This window comes from Petaurus breviceps, unplaced genomic scaffold (genome assembly GCF_028583685.1).
Source record: "Petaurus breviceps papuanus isolate PSGF00001 unplaced genomic scaffold, PetGlider_PUasm1.0 77, whole genome shotgun sequence".
NCBI classification, from domain to species: domain Eukaryota; kingdom Metazoa; phylum Chordata; class Mammalia; order Diprotodontia; family Petauridae; genus Petaurus; species Petaurus breviceps.
Genome location: NW_027186492.1, coordinates 12,439,679 through 12,456,048, shown reverse-complemented (window position 1 = coordinate 12,456,048; position 16,370 = coordinate 12,439,679). Strand labels below are relative to the sequence as shown.

Here is a 16,370-nt window from a genome sequence, read left to right as displayed (position 1 = left end):
ATTCAACTTTCAATGTATAGACAGGAAACTGGGACCCACAAAGGCTAAATCTGCAGTCCAGTTGACGACTGTGACATTAAAAAAACGGTAAAAAAGTGATAATGGCAAAGGAGAAATCTTGACAAGTTGCTATGAGAAAAAAGATCTTTTAAAGCTACAAGAATCACAAAAGACTTAGGAGAGGAGATGGTACCAAGACTGGGCCAGAGAGAGAGACAGAGAAACAGAGAAAGTTTCAGTAAATGTGGAAGAGCATTGTTCCAGGTGTTGGGAAGTTGCTTGGGTAGCTGCAAGCAAGTTAAAGGGTTAAGTACAAAATTAGGCAACAGCTCAGAGTCTAATTTGGCTGGACTGTGGAGTACATGAATGGGATCAGTATGAAATAAGCCTGGAAAAGTAGGTTAGAGCCAGATTGTTGTAGAACCTTAAATGCCAGGTTAAGAGTTTGTTATGCTTTCTTAGATGCACTAGAGAGCTACTGAATATTTTTTTTGATTCTGGGAATGATCAGACCTGCACATTAAGAATATTAATTTGGCAGTTCTGAGAAGGATAGATTGAAGAGGGAAGATAATTGATCCAGAGAAACCAGTTATTTTAATACTTTAGTTGAGAGGTAATGAGGGCTTGAAGTAGGGTAACAGCAGTGTGAAGAGAGATATAGTGACAGATGCAAGTGAGAGTAGAAAGGGAGAGGGCATAGGACTTAGCCAAATGCTGTAGATTGTTGGACTTGGAAACTGGAAGACATGGGTTTAAATCTTGCATCTGAAATAGTAGAAAGCAGAACCCAACAATATATTGTTTACAGTAAACACACTTGAAACAAAGATTTTTAGGGTTGAAATGAAGATCTGGAGCAAAATCTATTATGGCTTAGGTGAATTCCAAAAAGCAGGGGTAGGCAAGGCAAGAATAAAATTTGATGTATTCTCAGGCCTCAGGGAATTATATAAAAATAGCTAACAGTTATATAGCACTTTAAGGTTTACAGAGAGTTTTCCATATATTATCTCGTTTGTTCCTCATAACAGCCTTGTGAGATGGTTGCTGTCATTATCTCCATTTTACATGTGAGGATGCTGAAGCAAACAAATGTTAGTGACTTGTGCAAGATCGCAGAGCTAGGAAGTATCTGGGGCCTTAATTGAACTTGGGTTTTCATCCTGCATAGGGCAGCCCAAGCCATTCAGGCAGTAAACACTCAATGCCTAACACTTGTCCTGGCTAAGTAGCCTAATCTTTCTTATCATGTCACTATCTTGCTTTCAGACTTTTGGTGATTACCCTTGCCTTTAGTACAAAATGCATTCAAGATTCTTCTTATCCTGGCCCCTCATCTCCCTCATTCACCCTCTCTATTCACCCTCATGTCCTGCTCTTTGTCCATATACACTCCTTACTTGGGCCAAACTTGAGCATTTTCTGTTCCTCGAAAAAAATGTGAACTTACTAGTCTCATTCTCCTATTTAGGCTCGTCCTTCTATCTGGAATGTCTCTCACCCAGCATCTTCATCTATCAAAACTGTACTCATCCTTAAAAGTTCAGTTTGTATGTTATTTCTTTCATGAAGCCATTAATGGCTTATCCCAACCAAATGTAATCCAGCTCCCAGGAGCATTTCATACTTCTCTTGAAGCATTTACTGTATTCTGTCTTTGTATGATTGTGTTTTGTGCATACTTACTAGATTGTGATCTCCTTTAGGGCAAGGATTTTATCTTATTCCTATTTACCCTGTCTATAGCAACTAACAATTTCTTGAACATAATAGACAATAAATATTTATCTTATTAATGAATATGATAGAGAGCGAGCATGAATAGAAAATTACATCATTTGAATTGGTGTTGGGTTTCGTGAGGATTTTTATCACTTTCTTCAGAAACACTCAATAGCTAAGGAATGAAAATTATTGACAGTAGGGAGGATATAGAGTTGGGAACTAGCATCCGTCCGTCCGTCAGTCAGTCAGGAAGCATTTTTAAAAGTACCTGTTATGTGTCGGGCACTGTGCTAAGTCCTAGGCCGCTCTTGGTTCCTGACAAGCTCACAATCTACAAACAAATCACGTGTAGGAAAAACTGTCGGTAATCAACAGTGGGGACGCACAGACGTTACACAGGGATCAGGAAAGCCTTCTTGCAGATGACTAGATTTCATTTGGGACTTGAAGGAAATCAGGCTGTGGAAATTAGGGGGGAAAGGACTCCAAGCATGAGAGACAGCATGTGAAAATGGCCCAAGGAATACCTTGTTTGAGGAAGTGCAAAAGGAAGCCAGTGTCACTGGATCACAGAGGATGTCAGTGGCAGGTAGAGTAAGGTATGAAAAATTTATTAAAAAATTATGGATCACAATCATTTGTAAGAAGACTAGAAAGGGGGGGGGGGGGGGCAGGTTATGGAGCACTTTGAATGCCAAACAGAGGATTTAATATTTGACTCCTGAGGTGATAGACAGCAATTGGAATTTATTGACTAGGGGGAGTTGATGTGGTCAGATCTGTGCTTTAGGAAGATGAACTTGACAGCTAATTAGAGTTTATATTGGAGTGGGGAGAGACTTGAGGCAGGCAGACTAACCAGCAGGCTATTGCAGTAGTCTAGATATGAGGTGATGAGGAGCTGCACCAGGGTGGAGGCAGTGTCAGAGGAGAGATGCTTTGAAGTTAAATTTGATGGTACTTGGCAAGAGGTTGGATGTGAAGGATGAGAGAGAGAAGTTAAGGATGACATCTAGGCAGAGAGCCTGGATAACTGGGAAGATAATGGTGCCCTCTATATTAATAGGGAAGTTTTGGAAGGGAAGAAAGTTTTGGGGAAAAGATAATGGGTTCAGTTTTGGGAATGTTGAGTTTGAAATATTTACAGCGCATACACTTTAAGATACTTAATATTCAGTTGTAGATAAGAGTCTGAAAGTTAGGTCTGAAGGATAAGCAGATCTGAGAACTATTAGCATAGAGATGATATTGAAATCCATGAAAGCTGATGAGATTACAAAGTAAAATAGTGTGAAGGAAGAAGAGAAGAAGACTTAGGACAGAGCCCTGTGGATCATCCATGGTTACTGAGCATAAGATGAATGAAGATCCAGCAAAGGCGACAGAAAAAAAAATAGTCATTGGTAGGAGGAGAACCAGGCTAGAGCAGTGTCACAGAAATGCAGAGAGAAGAGGGTATCAAGGAGAAGAGGGTAATTGAGAGTATCAAAAGCTGTAGAGAAATCAAGAAAACATGATGAGCACTGTGAAAAAGTCAGGAGTGCAAAATATTCTGGGGTAATAGAATGGGCCAAATGAAAACTGGCATTGTATCTGGGTTGGATATCAAGGGAGATGATGCTGTGTTGATGGACTGTGAAGTTAGGCAGGTATTATGGACCATAATCATTCCTATATTTGATATAGGAAAACTTAAGTAAATAGACAGAAGTAGAAAATGTGGACAGGAGGAAGTATTATGGAAAATAACATGGTGGAGGTGGTGGAAAGTCAAGAGTGCAGAAAATCTTGAAAGGGAAAGTTTAAGTTCAATATCTTGGATGTGAAAATTGCTGGTCTCACAGGTAGGTGGGTGAAGAACACTGAAAATGGTTACTTAAATTGTGGAGATCAAGAATCGGTGATGTGAGAGTGACGGGGTCACCAGCAGGAATGCTGCTGGCACTAGGAAAGATGGTAGAAGAGAAAGTGGAAAGATTTCTTTTCTATGATAACAGAAGAACTAGGATAATAAAAGTAAGGATGTTGATACAAGGAGAAAAGCCAATTTATTTTAAAATTATCATTTCTATCCATATGTTTTGATTTGTGGAAAATAACAAAAACTCATTTTAGATTATTGGAGTACTGCAGAGCATCCAAAATCCAATCTGTTTCAGGCATTATTATTTATTCTGTTTGAAACAGTGAGGGTTTCTCTCCTCCCAACTCTGTTTTTCCAAAGTCATACCTCTTAGGCTTTTAATTCTTATGACAGGTTTCAACCAGCAGGAATTTAACCTGGTTATAACCTTGTGAAAATTAGATTATATAGTAGCCTGAAAATCTTGGTTGTTACTTTCTTTAACTTACTATGTCAGCCAGAAATTAAAACTGGACCCTTTGGAGCCTGTATAATTCAATGTATTTAGAGACAAAAATCCAATATTCAGAGTAATGTTGATATTTCAAGAAAGTCAGTTTTTATAAAGTTAATAAACAAGGTGCTTTTCTGAGCAGATGACAGAGTAAGAGAGTGTAAGAAGCACATACAGGGTTTGTCGTGGCTCTGGTATTCAGCAGGCATATGACATTTGCTTTCAGTAAAACTAGCAGAGGTAAAAAGAAAAAAGGACTGTATCCTTTGATGAAACATTAAGAAAAATGATTTAACACACATATAGCTGCATCTCAACAATATTATGTTAATGATACCACAGTAAAGCGTCTGTTTATTATCAAAGGATAAACAAAACAGTTTTACAATAAATACAAACAGCCAAATAACCTGGGAAGTGTTCACAAGATGTTAGACGGCATAGTTTGTTTTTTTTATGTGAATATGAATTCTTTCCTACTTAGCTGAAATTGATTGTAAATGAGCAAAGACATAGTACAAACATGCAAATATTTCCTTTTATTACATTAGGTTAGAATGTGTCTTTGATGTCCTGTTTAAAGCCTCATTGATTATATGCCATTTCTTTTAAATGGGCTTGTCTCCCTATTCAGGTCTTAAACGTACCAGGTTCTCTTCTAAAACTTCTCTGGGATCCAAAGTTTTCTTGTCTATTATCAGATTATCACACTGTAGGGTATAGTGACATTTTTTTTTTGCATATTTACTGTTTCTTCTTTAAAATTTATGGTCTTAAGAAGCATCATTAGAAGATATTTATTGTGTTCAAGTATTCATTACTTTATGGTATTCACAAAGGAAGGTTTCAATCTGCATTAGTTTTGGTTACTTATTTTTAGTACCTTAAGTGCTACCTCTGTCGTTAAGAAATACAGGATTGGGTAAGTGACTTTCTAGACTAACTCCCTCATTTTACAAAGGAAGGAAATGAAGACCAAGAGAGAATCAGTGACTTGCCCAAGGTCTTAGAGATAGTGAGTGGCTGGGTCAGGGTTCAGTCCCAGGTTCTTTAATTCCATCTTCCTTCTAACCCCAAATCACTTCTTCCAGTGTAGCTATCCCTGATGACCACACCTCCATAACCAGAAGTGATCCCTTCCTCCTCTGAATTTTCATAGCATGCCATACCCCTTTTATGTATATTTTTAAGCTCATTACTTACTATTTTGTATTGTATTTGTGCACATCTTTTCCCACCCCTTATTCCTCTACAGAGTCCTTGAGAGTAGGAACTTTTTCCGTTTAATTTCAAGCAAAGATGAGATGGTAACTTTGGATGTGTTAATAAGTAAGCAAGCATTTATTAAAGACTTAACTATGTTCTAGGAACTATTTTAAGTACTGGGGATACAAAGAAAATGAAATGAATGACCCCTACCCCCAAGAAGCTCACATTCGAATGGGGGAGACAACATGCAAACAAATGTGTTCAAACAAGATAAATTCAGTGTAAATGGGAGATAATATCAGAGGGAAAGCACTTGGCAGGGGAAGGAGGGAGGTGTCCTTGAAATGATGTTTTGCAGAAGGTGGGATTTGAACTGAGTTTTAAAGGAATCCAGGAGAAAAAGGTGAGGAGGGAGAGCATCCCAGGCTTGGGAGACTGCCATTGTAAATCCATGGCGTAGGGAAGAGTGCATGTAATGAAAACAGCAAGGCCAGTGTCTCTGAATTGCAGAGGGGAGTAAAGTAAAATGGCTGGAAAGGTAGGAAGGGCTCAGGTTTTATGGGGCTTTAAAATCCAAAGAGAGGATTTTACATTTGATCCTAGAAGTAACACAGAGCCCCTAGAAATTACCGAGTAGGGAAATGATCACACCTACAAATTAGGAAAATCAGTTTGGTGGCTGAGTGGAGGATAGACTGGAATCAGGAGAGACCTGAGTCAGGGAGACCAAGTAGGAGGCCAGTGCAGTGATTTAAGGTGTGAGGTGATGAAGGCTGGTTCTATGACAGCTACTGTGAGATTTGAGAGGGGAGGATGTAGTCAGGATTCTGATAACTTGGAGAAAAAGTAATTTAGTTCACCCAGGAATGACTCAATTGACATAGTTAGGATACTTTGTACTTTGTACAAAGCTGTCATAGGGACCTTAAAAAAACTATCTGGGGGCAAACCTCCATTTTACAGGAAAAAATCTAGGCACTAAAATGAAGGACATGTCTTAAGATCATAGGTTCATAGATCTCAAGCTGGAACTGGGAGGCCATTTAGTTCAACCTCTGCTCATTTTTTCGATGAGGAAACTAAGGCACAGAAAGGTTATACACCTTGCCCAAGGTAGTTAGTGACAAATTTAGTAGGCATGTTTTACTTCTAGTATGAGGAGCCTTCTAACATACCCCTCTGCCTCTTATACATTGAAATAGCCATTGACAAATACTAGCTTAACTAAATCTTTGAACCTTTGACTCCCAGGCACATATGAGTCCCTCACATTATCCATTTTTCTAAAACTAGTTAAAAAAATATGTCATGGCAGAGTCATAAATAGAAGAAGAGCCCTTCCATTATCTCCTGTTATCTTGCAATGACAAATGTTTTCTCTGTCACTTAAACCTCCTACAATACTAAGAAAAAAGAAATTCCTCATGAAAGCAAATCTAAATCCTTCACACATTAGCAGGAAATATTAAATGCAGGCCCTTGCCCTGCTTTTTGTAGATCAAAATGTAGCACTGTGTTTATCTTATTAATTGCTTATTAAGCACTTGTTTGGTGTGTTCTGTGATAAAATTATGCATTTGATTATATTTCGTGGCTGTGACATGTATATAGCCCATAAAGAACGAATTTGTTAATAGAAAATAAATCATACACAACTCTAATTACACTGACTCATGATGGCAGGAGGTAGATGAGAGTCCAGGGTTGGAGAGGTTTTGTAAAAAAATTCTTCACTCACTTGAGTGTTCCTTCCCTAGGTCTTCACACATTCCTCAAGTGTTTATCTTTTTCCCTTTGCTTGGCTCATTTTATGCATTTAGGATGTAAGCCCTACAGTCAGAGACTATATCATATTTACTGTAAATGGCAGTGAAAATACCCAGAGCCCTAAGCAATGGTGTATTTATATTGATGTAGTGAATAAGCAAATAATCTGCTTGATATTAAACTGTTTTCTTCTGGGTTTCTGATGATGGTTCTGAAACACCACAGCACAGTTTGAGAGTGATTTATTTTTATAATACTCCTGGATCAGCAAAAAGAACATATATTAGGTAGTTGGAAAATGCTTATTTAGAAATTTATGTTCCTCACTATCTGTCTTAATAGTTATGCTTTGTGGACAATTTTAGTCTCTTTTTTTTCCTTCTCCCTCTTTAGCTGGAATAGTGAATCTGAGTGTCTTCTTGGGTTTATGCTTCATTGTGAAAAAAGAAATGTGGCCATGCCTTTAAGTATGAATTCTTTGCTACTCAGTAGCTATGTGTTATTGGACAAGTCTCTTGACCTCTCTGGGCCTGTAGCAGCAAGCACCCCAAGCGTCCTCAGGGTTTGCAGCTACCACAGGTTCTTGGATCTGCTTTGTTAAAGGAAAGCAACTCAAAATGGGTTAACAAGCTTACTTTAATCAGTCAGACATATATCGTTTACCTTGTTCAGGGGAAAAAGGTCAGCACCCCAAACTTCAAAATATACAGACAGAATTATCAAGACATTAACAGATCAAGTAGACAGCTTTCCAAACTGTCCAACCATTACATCCATACCCAGTCAACATCTGGGTTTCCACATCTGGGTTTTTCAAAGCCGGGGGACTCTCAACAACAGCTTCCCAGAATTCAGATCAAATCACAGAACACTTCTCAAAGTGAGTCCCAAAACAAAGCTACACATCAGGGCTTATATAGCCTTCTCCTGGCTCAGAGAATGTAACAACCTTATTGACTGACTCACTGGCCAATCAAGAAGTATCTACTGAAAAACAAGCCTCCCACCCCAGGCTTCAGGTGCACATTAGCCTAGGGGCAGGGAAGATCTTTAAAATTTACATTCTTATTACAGGGCCTCAGTTTCCTCATATGTAAAATGATCAGCTTGGGACTAGATGAACTAGAATACAGTAGGACCAAAGGTTTAATACTGGAAGGGAACTCAGAGGCCATCTTATTCCACTTTCTCATTTTATGGATGAGGACACATGACTGGTCAAGGTCAAAGGTAATAAAATGGAAGAGCCACATTTTGAACACAAGGTCTCTGATTCCAAATCAAATACTCTTTCCATTTTACCAGACTGATCTCCTCTGGTTCTAAACACTCTGATCCAAATTGAGACATTTGTTCTGATAATGATCAACCAACAGGTAAGTACTACCTGTTTATCTTAGGTGTTATCTTAGGCCCTGCAGATATGAGTATAAATAATGAAGCAATCCTTTCTCATAAGGAACTTCCATTATAATAGGAGAGTAAGTAAATATTAAAATATATGACAAATATAAAATTGATAGATATAAATACATACAAGGTAGTTTGGGGCTGGGATGGAATCTGGAAAAGATTCATCAGAAGATGTCTTGAGTTGCATTTTACAAGAAGAAAAAGCCTCTGTGAGGCAGAGGAAAGGAGGGAGTGAGTGCATTTCAGGCATGTGGGATAGCCAGTGAACAGGCATAGAGAATATTATAAGTGAGGAACAGAGAGAAGGCCAATTTGGCTCGATAGACGGGAGGGAAAATAATGGCTATTGAGTATAGAGGTTGGAGCCTGGTTGCATAGAGTTCTAAAAGCTTAAAGGAATTTATATATTATTCTAGGGAACAATAGCCAATCAGGTTGACCTGAATAGGGAAGTCATATGGTCAGATAGCTAGTATTTGTATAGCTTTTAAGGTCTTCAAAGCTGTTTGCATATATGATTTCATTTGATCCTATACAGATCTATGTTTAAGGAAAACTGCTTTTGCAACAGTGTATAGGACGGACTGGAGGGTGGAAAGAACTTGTGGCAGAACAATTAGAAGGCTGGTAATCTAGGTGAGAGGTCATGAGGGCCTGAACTGAGATGATAGTGAATAAAGAGAAAGGACTGAATGTGAAAGATGTAGAGTTGGAAACAGCAAGAACTGTCAACCCACTGACTATGTGGGGTAAAGTGAAGTGAGGAATCTGAAATAATGCCAAAGTTTCTAACCTGGGAGACAGGAAGGATGGTCATGCATTTGATTTAAATAGGAGAGTTTGAAAAAGATGATGAGTTCAGTAAACTCTACTGAGTTTAAGGTGTCTTCAGGACATTCCGTTTGAGACATCTAATAGTAATTGGTGATGCAGGACTGAAGCTCAGGGGAGAGATTGAAGCGAATGATAAATGATATTAATGTGACATATGGCATGATACAGGCAATATCCTTTCTGGGCTTTTTGTACCACAAGCTTCACCTTGTTTGTGATTGTGCCCTGGGAAATAGATATCACTTCTTACTCTCAGGCAAAATGGGGTTAGAAGAGTTGAGAAAGGTCTGAACTTGAACATTTTAGGGTTTGGACAGAGGTGGAATTTGTTAAAAGGAAAAGCTGATACCAGGGGCAGCGAGGTATCACAATGGATTGAGTGCCAGGTGTAGATTCAAGAAGACCTGAGTTCAAGTCCAGCCTCATATACTTTACTAGCTGTATGACTCTGGGCTAGTCACTTAACCCTGTTCGCCTCACTTTCCTTATCTGTAAAATAACTGGAGAAGGAAATGGCAACCGACTCCAATATCTTTTCCAAGAAAATCTCAATTGGAGTCATGAAGAGTTGAACACAAATAAAAAACAAAAATTGACACCATGAAGACTTTCTATGGTGGACTTGATTTCTCGGAGAATCCCAACTCCATTTTATCCTACTTCTTGGCTATTCTTGGAAACTTCAACAAGGTCTCTCCTCCCTCCCAAATTCCACCTTTCATGTTTATAAAATAGAATCAAATATCCAAGAGCTAGTGATGGTGAGGTAAGTAGTTTACTTGTAAGGCGTTTTTAAAGCTTTAGAATTTTACCTTCAATGGCTATATCTCTACAAGCTTGATGGGCTTGTTTTCTGGCTAATTATGCTATATAATAATATACGTGTGTTTTATGTTTATAATAGTACATTCATTATCGAGACACATTGTAAAGGTTACCTTGATTCAGTGTTATTATCTAACTATTTCTGTTACTTATTCATCTTAAGTGAATCCCTGGAACTTTTGGTTTAAAACATGTTCTATTTAAAAAAAACAACAACACTTTATGTTTGAATTGTGGTGTTAAATATGTGCTTTTACTTTAACAGGTTCTGGGTCTCATCCAAAACATGAGTGTTTTCCAGTGTCCAAACTGTAAACATGAAACTCATATTTTTGGAGCTGATGGTGCAAAGAAACTAGCAAAAACCCTTGGTCTTGATGTTCTAGGTAAGAATAGTGTTGTGTTTTGTTTTGTTTTGTATTGAGAGAAAGCAGCATAAGAAGTCTGGGGGGATATGGGAAATATTGATGTCTAAGGAAATATTAAAAGGCACCAGGTTCATGTTTTTAAATGAGAATGCTGTAGTGCTGATCTTTGTGATAACCTTTCATTAGCTTTTTAGAATACTGCCAGTAGAAGGCTTATTATGAAATAGGATCTTAAGATCCTAGATTTAGAACTGAAAAGGGCCTTAGAGACTATCCAGTACAACCCCCATATTTTATAGATGAGTAACCTGAGGCTTACAAGTCACAAGCTAAATGTCTTATCAGTGTCACACAAGTAGTAAGTGAAAGTTGGGATTTGATCCCAGATTCTCTGACCCTAAATCTATTTCTCTTTCCTGTATAGCGCACTGCCTTCTTTAGTTAGGACATTTGCTTTTGTCAACTATTATGATAATTGCCCTAATAGATTAAACAATTGGCAAACAAAGCACTTAATATGTGCCAGGCCCATGCTAAGGTCTGAGGATGCAAGGAAAGGCAAAAATATGGCCCCTGCTTTCTGGGACTTCATTATGAGAGTAGGGGAGACAACATGCAAAAAACTAGGTACATGTATTATAAGTGGAAGATAATCTTTAGTTTTAATTTGATAGAAGAATTTTATAAGCTGCAGACTATGATTTGGAAGACTACATATTCAGTTGGCAATCAGCAATTTGTGTGCCAATTTAGGGTCATATCTGTCAATGTAAATAGGTATATGTGAAAATGTTTATTCATTATATAGAAAGATATCCATCTTGGTGTATATCTAAAGAAATTTACATAAACATCATTGCATTTATTCTCTCTGGTTCAGAAAGTACAATTTGCTGCCTTCTGTGATTTTGCCATTTTTATCTTATTTTTTCTATATGAAAGATCTGAACATAATATTATAAATAGTTAGCTTTTAATTTAAGAATGAGTTAGTTTTAGAGGAACTAAATGTTGGTGTGTCAGATATGTTAAAATGATGATTTCCTATAAAATGTTATATACCAAATTCCATACAACTTAATTCAGTTTTTAAAACTAATTTAAGTATTGGTTTAATTATGAATGAATAACTAGGCAGGGGGAAATGCTAGGTAGCAGATAAAAGAGATAAAGAGAGAGCATTATTGAAATTATTAGCCTTTAGTGCTTTTTAAGAAATTATGTGGTTAAGATCCTTCAGAGATCAAAGAATAGTGAAACATTACCTACTGTAATTCAATTTGCCATGGATAGAGTTAAACCTTATTGTTGTGGTGCATTTGCTTCAGTACCTAGGTGAATACTAATGAAGTATTTTGATATATTACTGTAATTACTTCCAGTAATTATACTCTATAACTGTTTTTCATGTAACTAACCTAAGAAGTTCAATTACCCAAATCTGCATAATAACATAAGAGACTGACACATGTTTGTGAAGAAAAATAAATACATAATTAGAAGGGCACTATTAGCTTATATTAGGAATGTCACAGAATAAAGTGTGTGTTTTTTAATTTAGCCTGTAACTTCAGGTATTACAGACAAATCTAAGAAAAATTCAGCTATATATCATACATTGTGTCATCCTTAGTGGTATCTACCAAAGCTTACATTGTTATTCCTTTTTTTTTTTTTACAAACTAAACATTATTTTACTGAGGAAAGTCTATCATTTTTAGAAGATTCATTTGTATATCATATACACTGCTACTTCATTGTCCATAACTCTTTATATTTCATATGAGGGTGCCAAGTATTTTTCTAGTCTTTTCTACATGCTTCCCCTACATTTGTAGAACTAATTCCAAGGAATAGAGAGGCGATTAGGGCACCCCTCCCACTGCCCATTCTCCAACATTTAGCAGGAAATGCTTTTTAAACAGATAGTTATCATATGTTAAGTGTTACCTTTTTGCCATTAAAAATTTTAGGCAAAATCTGATAGAAAATTCAAATAATTTCCAACAGAGTTTATTGAAGGGTTTAAGTTATACCAGGCTAATACAAAGAGTCAGAAAACTGGTAGGGCTCCCCTAGGAGGTCCCTCTAGTTGGAGAACATAGAAATAATTAATTATTAATAACCAATGATTTGGAGAGATACAGAGTTCCCCCCTTTTTCTTTTTTTCAATTTATTAATTTATTTTTAGTTTTCAGCATTCACTTCTGTAAGTTTTAAATTTTCTCCTCTTTGTTGCCCTCTCCCTCCCTAAGATGGCATGCAATCTGATATAGGTTCTACACATACATTTCTATTAAACACATTTTCACTTTAGCCATGTTGTGTAGAAGAATTATAATGAGTGGGAGAAACTATGAGAAAGAAAACAAAACAAAAGAAAATAGTCTGCTTTGCTCTGCAATCTGACTCCGTAGTTCTTTCTTTGAATATGGATGGCATTTTCCATCGTGAGTCATTTGGAATTGTTTTAGGTTCTTGCATTGCTGAGAGGGGCTAAATCTATCAAAATCAGTCATTGTACTCTGTGACCATTGCTGTGTACAATATTCTCCTGGTTTTGGTCACTTTACTCAGCATCAGTTCATATAAATCTTTCCAGGTTTTTCTGAAGTCTGCCTGTTCATCATTTCATACAATAGTACAATAATACAATACAATATCATACAATAATACAATAGTATTCCATTACATTCATATACCACAACTTGTTCAACCATTCCCCAATTGATGGACATCCCCTCAATTTCCAATTCTTTGCCACCACAAAAAGAGCAACTTTAAATTTTTTTGTACATGTGGGTCCTTTTCCCATTTTTATGATCTCTTTGCAATACAGCCCTAGAAGTGGTATTGCTGGGTCAAAGGGTATGCACATTTTTATAGCCCTTTGGGCATAGTTCCAAATTGCTCTCCAGAATGGTTGGATCAGCACACAGCTCCACCAACAATGAATTAATGTTCCAACTTTCCCACATCTTCTCCAGCATTTGTCATTTTCCTGTTTTGTCATGTTAACCAATCTAATAGGTGTGATGTGGTACTTCAGAGTTGTTTTAATTTGCACCTCTCTAATCAGTAGTGATTTGGAGCATTTTTCATATGACTGTAGATAGCTTTAATTTTTTCCTCTGAAAACTGCCTGATTATCATTTGGGGAATGACTTGTATTCTTATAAATATGACTCAGTTCTCTATATATTTTAGAAATGAGGCCTTTATCAGAGACACTAGTTGTAAAAATTCTTTCCCGGTTTTCTGCTTCTCTCCTAATCTTGGTTGCATTGGCTTTGTTTGTGCAAACCCTTTTTAATTTAATGTAATCAAAATTATCCATTTTGCATTCATAATGTTCTCTATCTCTTGTTTGGTCATAAATTCCTGCATTCTACATAAATCTGACAGATGAACTATTTCTTCCTCCCCTAATCTGTTTATAGTATCAGCTTTTATATCTGAATCATGTACCCATTTAGATTTTATTTTGGTATACAGTGTCAGACATTGATCTATGCCTCCCCTCTTTTTCAAAAGTCCTCATTTCAATGTTCAGCCTCTAAAGGATAGGACTGTTGATAGCAGATAGGATTAACATTCTCCTCAATCTGTATTACTATCCCACCCCACCTTACAAGAAATTTAATTGAAGGTGAAACTCCTGACACATTGTCTTCTGCTCAGATTTGGGTAGGGGATATAGATGCTTTGTATCAATTTCCTCCAGGCTAGGGGTGATTTGGAAGTAAATGACATAATCAAAGTTATATCCTTCATTAGAATGGGTTCATCTCTCATTGGAATATTCATTTGTCTCTCATTGACTGTTGACTAGGCAAAGCTGATTGCCACCCTCAGGAACACCCACTCTTCTAAGGGCATATGTGGTAAGCCCACTGCCATGATTCATCTTTGGCAATTGAGAGTATCATTGACTGTTTTATTAATAAAATGCTAGCATTAATTAGTAAAATAATTAATGACTCAAAACTTTGTCTCTCGAACTTTTTAAACATCACAGAACATGCTTCTCCAGGTCTGTAGAGTCACTAGCCTACCATCATCTTTTTCCCTGCTAAAAACTAGACCAGTATCTGGGGAAAGTTACAACAATGTGATTTGTCATTGGATTGCTCTTGTTTACACAGAGAAAAGGCTTAGTTGCTAATGTCACTCTTTATCAGTAAGGTCCCATTTGGATAAATTGGCAAGGGTATATGTGCTTGATCTAATGGACTGTTTTCTGCCTTTATGACTGGGTTTGTGGCATCTCAGCTTTGGTATACATGCAAGACTATCATTGATCTTAGAGGTAGCAACCTGCTGTCTAGCATGAAAATCTGCAATAGCCAGGTTCTCAAAAGCTGTCAGTGGTGTCAAACTCAAATAGAACAAGGGCCCTTAAACCATAAATAAGGTTCTTTATGGGCCTCATATTGTCTTAGTTTTAAAATATAATACTATCTGTGTTTTATCATATTTTTATTTTTTTCTTAAATATTTCCCAATTGTATTTTAATCTGGTTTGGATCATACTCAAGAGTGTTGTGAGCTTCCCACCCCTGACCTAAGTGGCATTGGAAAAGGATTCTTATCTCAGGGTAGACATTCTGTTCAACTTGGGTATCCTGAGAACAGCCTTGAACAATGATACTGGTGTTTTAGAGTATAGGGATAAAACCTTTTTCAAAAGTTGAAAAGAAAAAAAAAACTTCAAATTTTTTTTTTGGCATTACACTTTTTTTTCCATTTTTTTTTCAAATGCTTTATTACCTTCTGATTTACATCATTCATTTCTGCCAGATTTTGAGTTACAGATTTTCTCCCCATTTTTTTCCCTATCCACCACCCGAAAATAGCAGTTCCACAGGATATCCCTCCTCCAATCTACTCTCTCCCATATTTTCGATCTCCATGCCCAGTGCCTGTATATCTTATTTCCCAATTACATGTAAAATAGAATTAATAATAGTATATATATTTGAGTATTTGACTTTAAAACTTTGAATTCCAGATTCATTCCCTTCCTCCCTTGTCCCCCACCCTTACTGGGAAGATAAGCAGTTCAGTATAGGTTGTACCACTATGGCTAATGCAAAACAATAACATAGTAGATATATTGTAAAAGACTGACTAGATTTCCCTCCCTCCTATCCCACCTCCCACTTGTTCTATTCTCTACTTTGATCCCGTCCCTTTTCAAAAGTGGGTGCTTCCAACTTCCTTCTCCCCCAGCCTGCCCTCCCTTCCATCATCCCCCCCTCTCATCCCCTTCCCCCTCTACTCTTCTGTAGGGTGAGATACCCTATTTAGTGTGTATTTCATTCCCTCCTCAAGCCAAATTCAATGGAAATAAGGTTGACCCATTCCTTTTTGCCTTCCTATTCTTCCCCTCCATTGTAACCATTTTCCCTTGCCTCTTCTATATGAGATAGTTTACCCCATTCTGTCTCTCCCCATCTCCTCTCATTATATTCCTCTCTCACCTCTTAATTTCACCTTTTAAGTATCATCCCTTCCTGTTAAATTGGTCCTGTGCCCTTTATCTATGTATACCTGTAAACATATGTATACACATTCACATATGTATTCATATGCCCATATACCTTCATATATTTATATATATATATATAATTCCCTTCAGCTACTGAGAAAAGTTTCATAAATTACAATTATTGTTTTTCCATGTAGGAATGTTAATAATTGAACTTTGATAAGTTCCTTGTGATTTCTTTTCCCTGTTTACCTTCTCATATTTCTCTTGCTTCTTGTATCCGAATGTCAAATTTTCTATTCAACTTTGGTTTTTTCAGCAAGAATGCTTGAAAGTCCTCTATGCCACTGAATGACCATATTTTCCCCTGAAACATT

General features: G+C 37.0%; 1 protein-coding gene across 2 annotated transcripts in view; it reads left to right on the top strand.

Annotated features, from left to right (window-relative positions):
* NUBPL (NUBP iron-sulfur cluster assembly factor, mitochondrial) overlaps positions 1–16,370 on the top strand; it is a 340,914-nt gene that overhangs the window by 275,250 nt on the left and 49,294 nt on the right. For both annotated transcript variants that reach the window (XM_069105984.1, XM_069105985.1), the window contains one exon: positions 10,399–10,519. In XM_069105984.1, the coding sequence (XP_068962085.1) occupies positions 10,399–10,519 (121 nt within the window). The remainder of the gene's footprint in view (positions 1–10,398; positions 10,520–16,370) is intronic.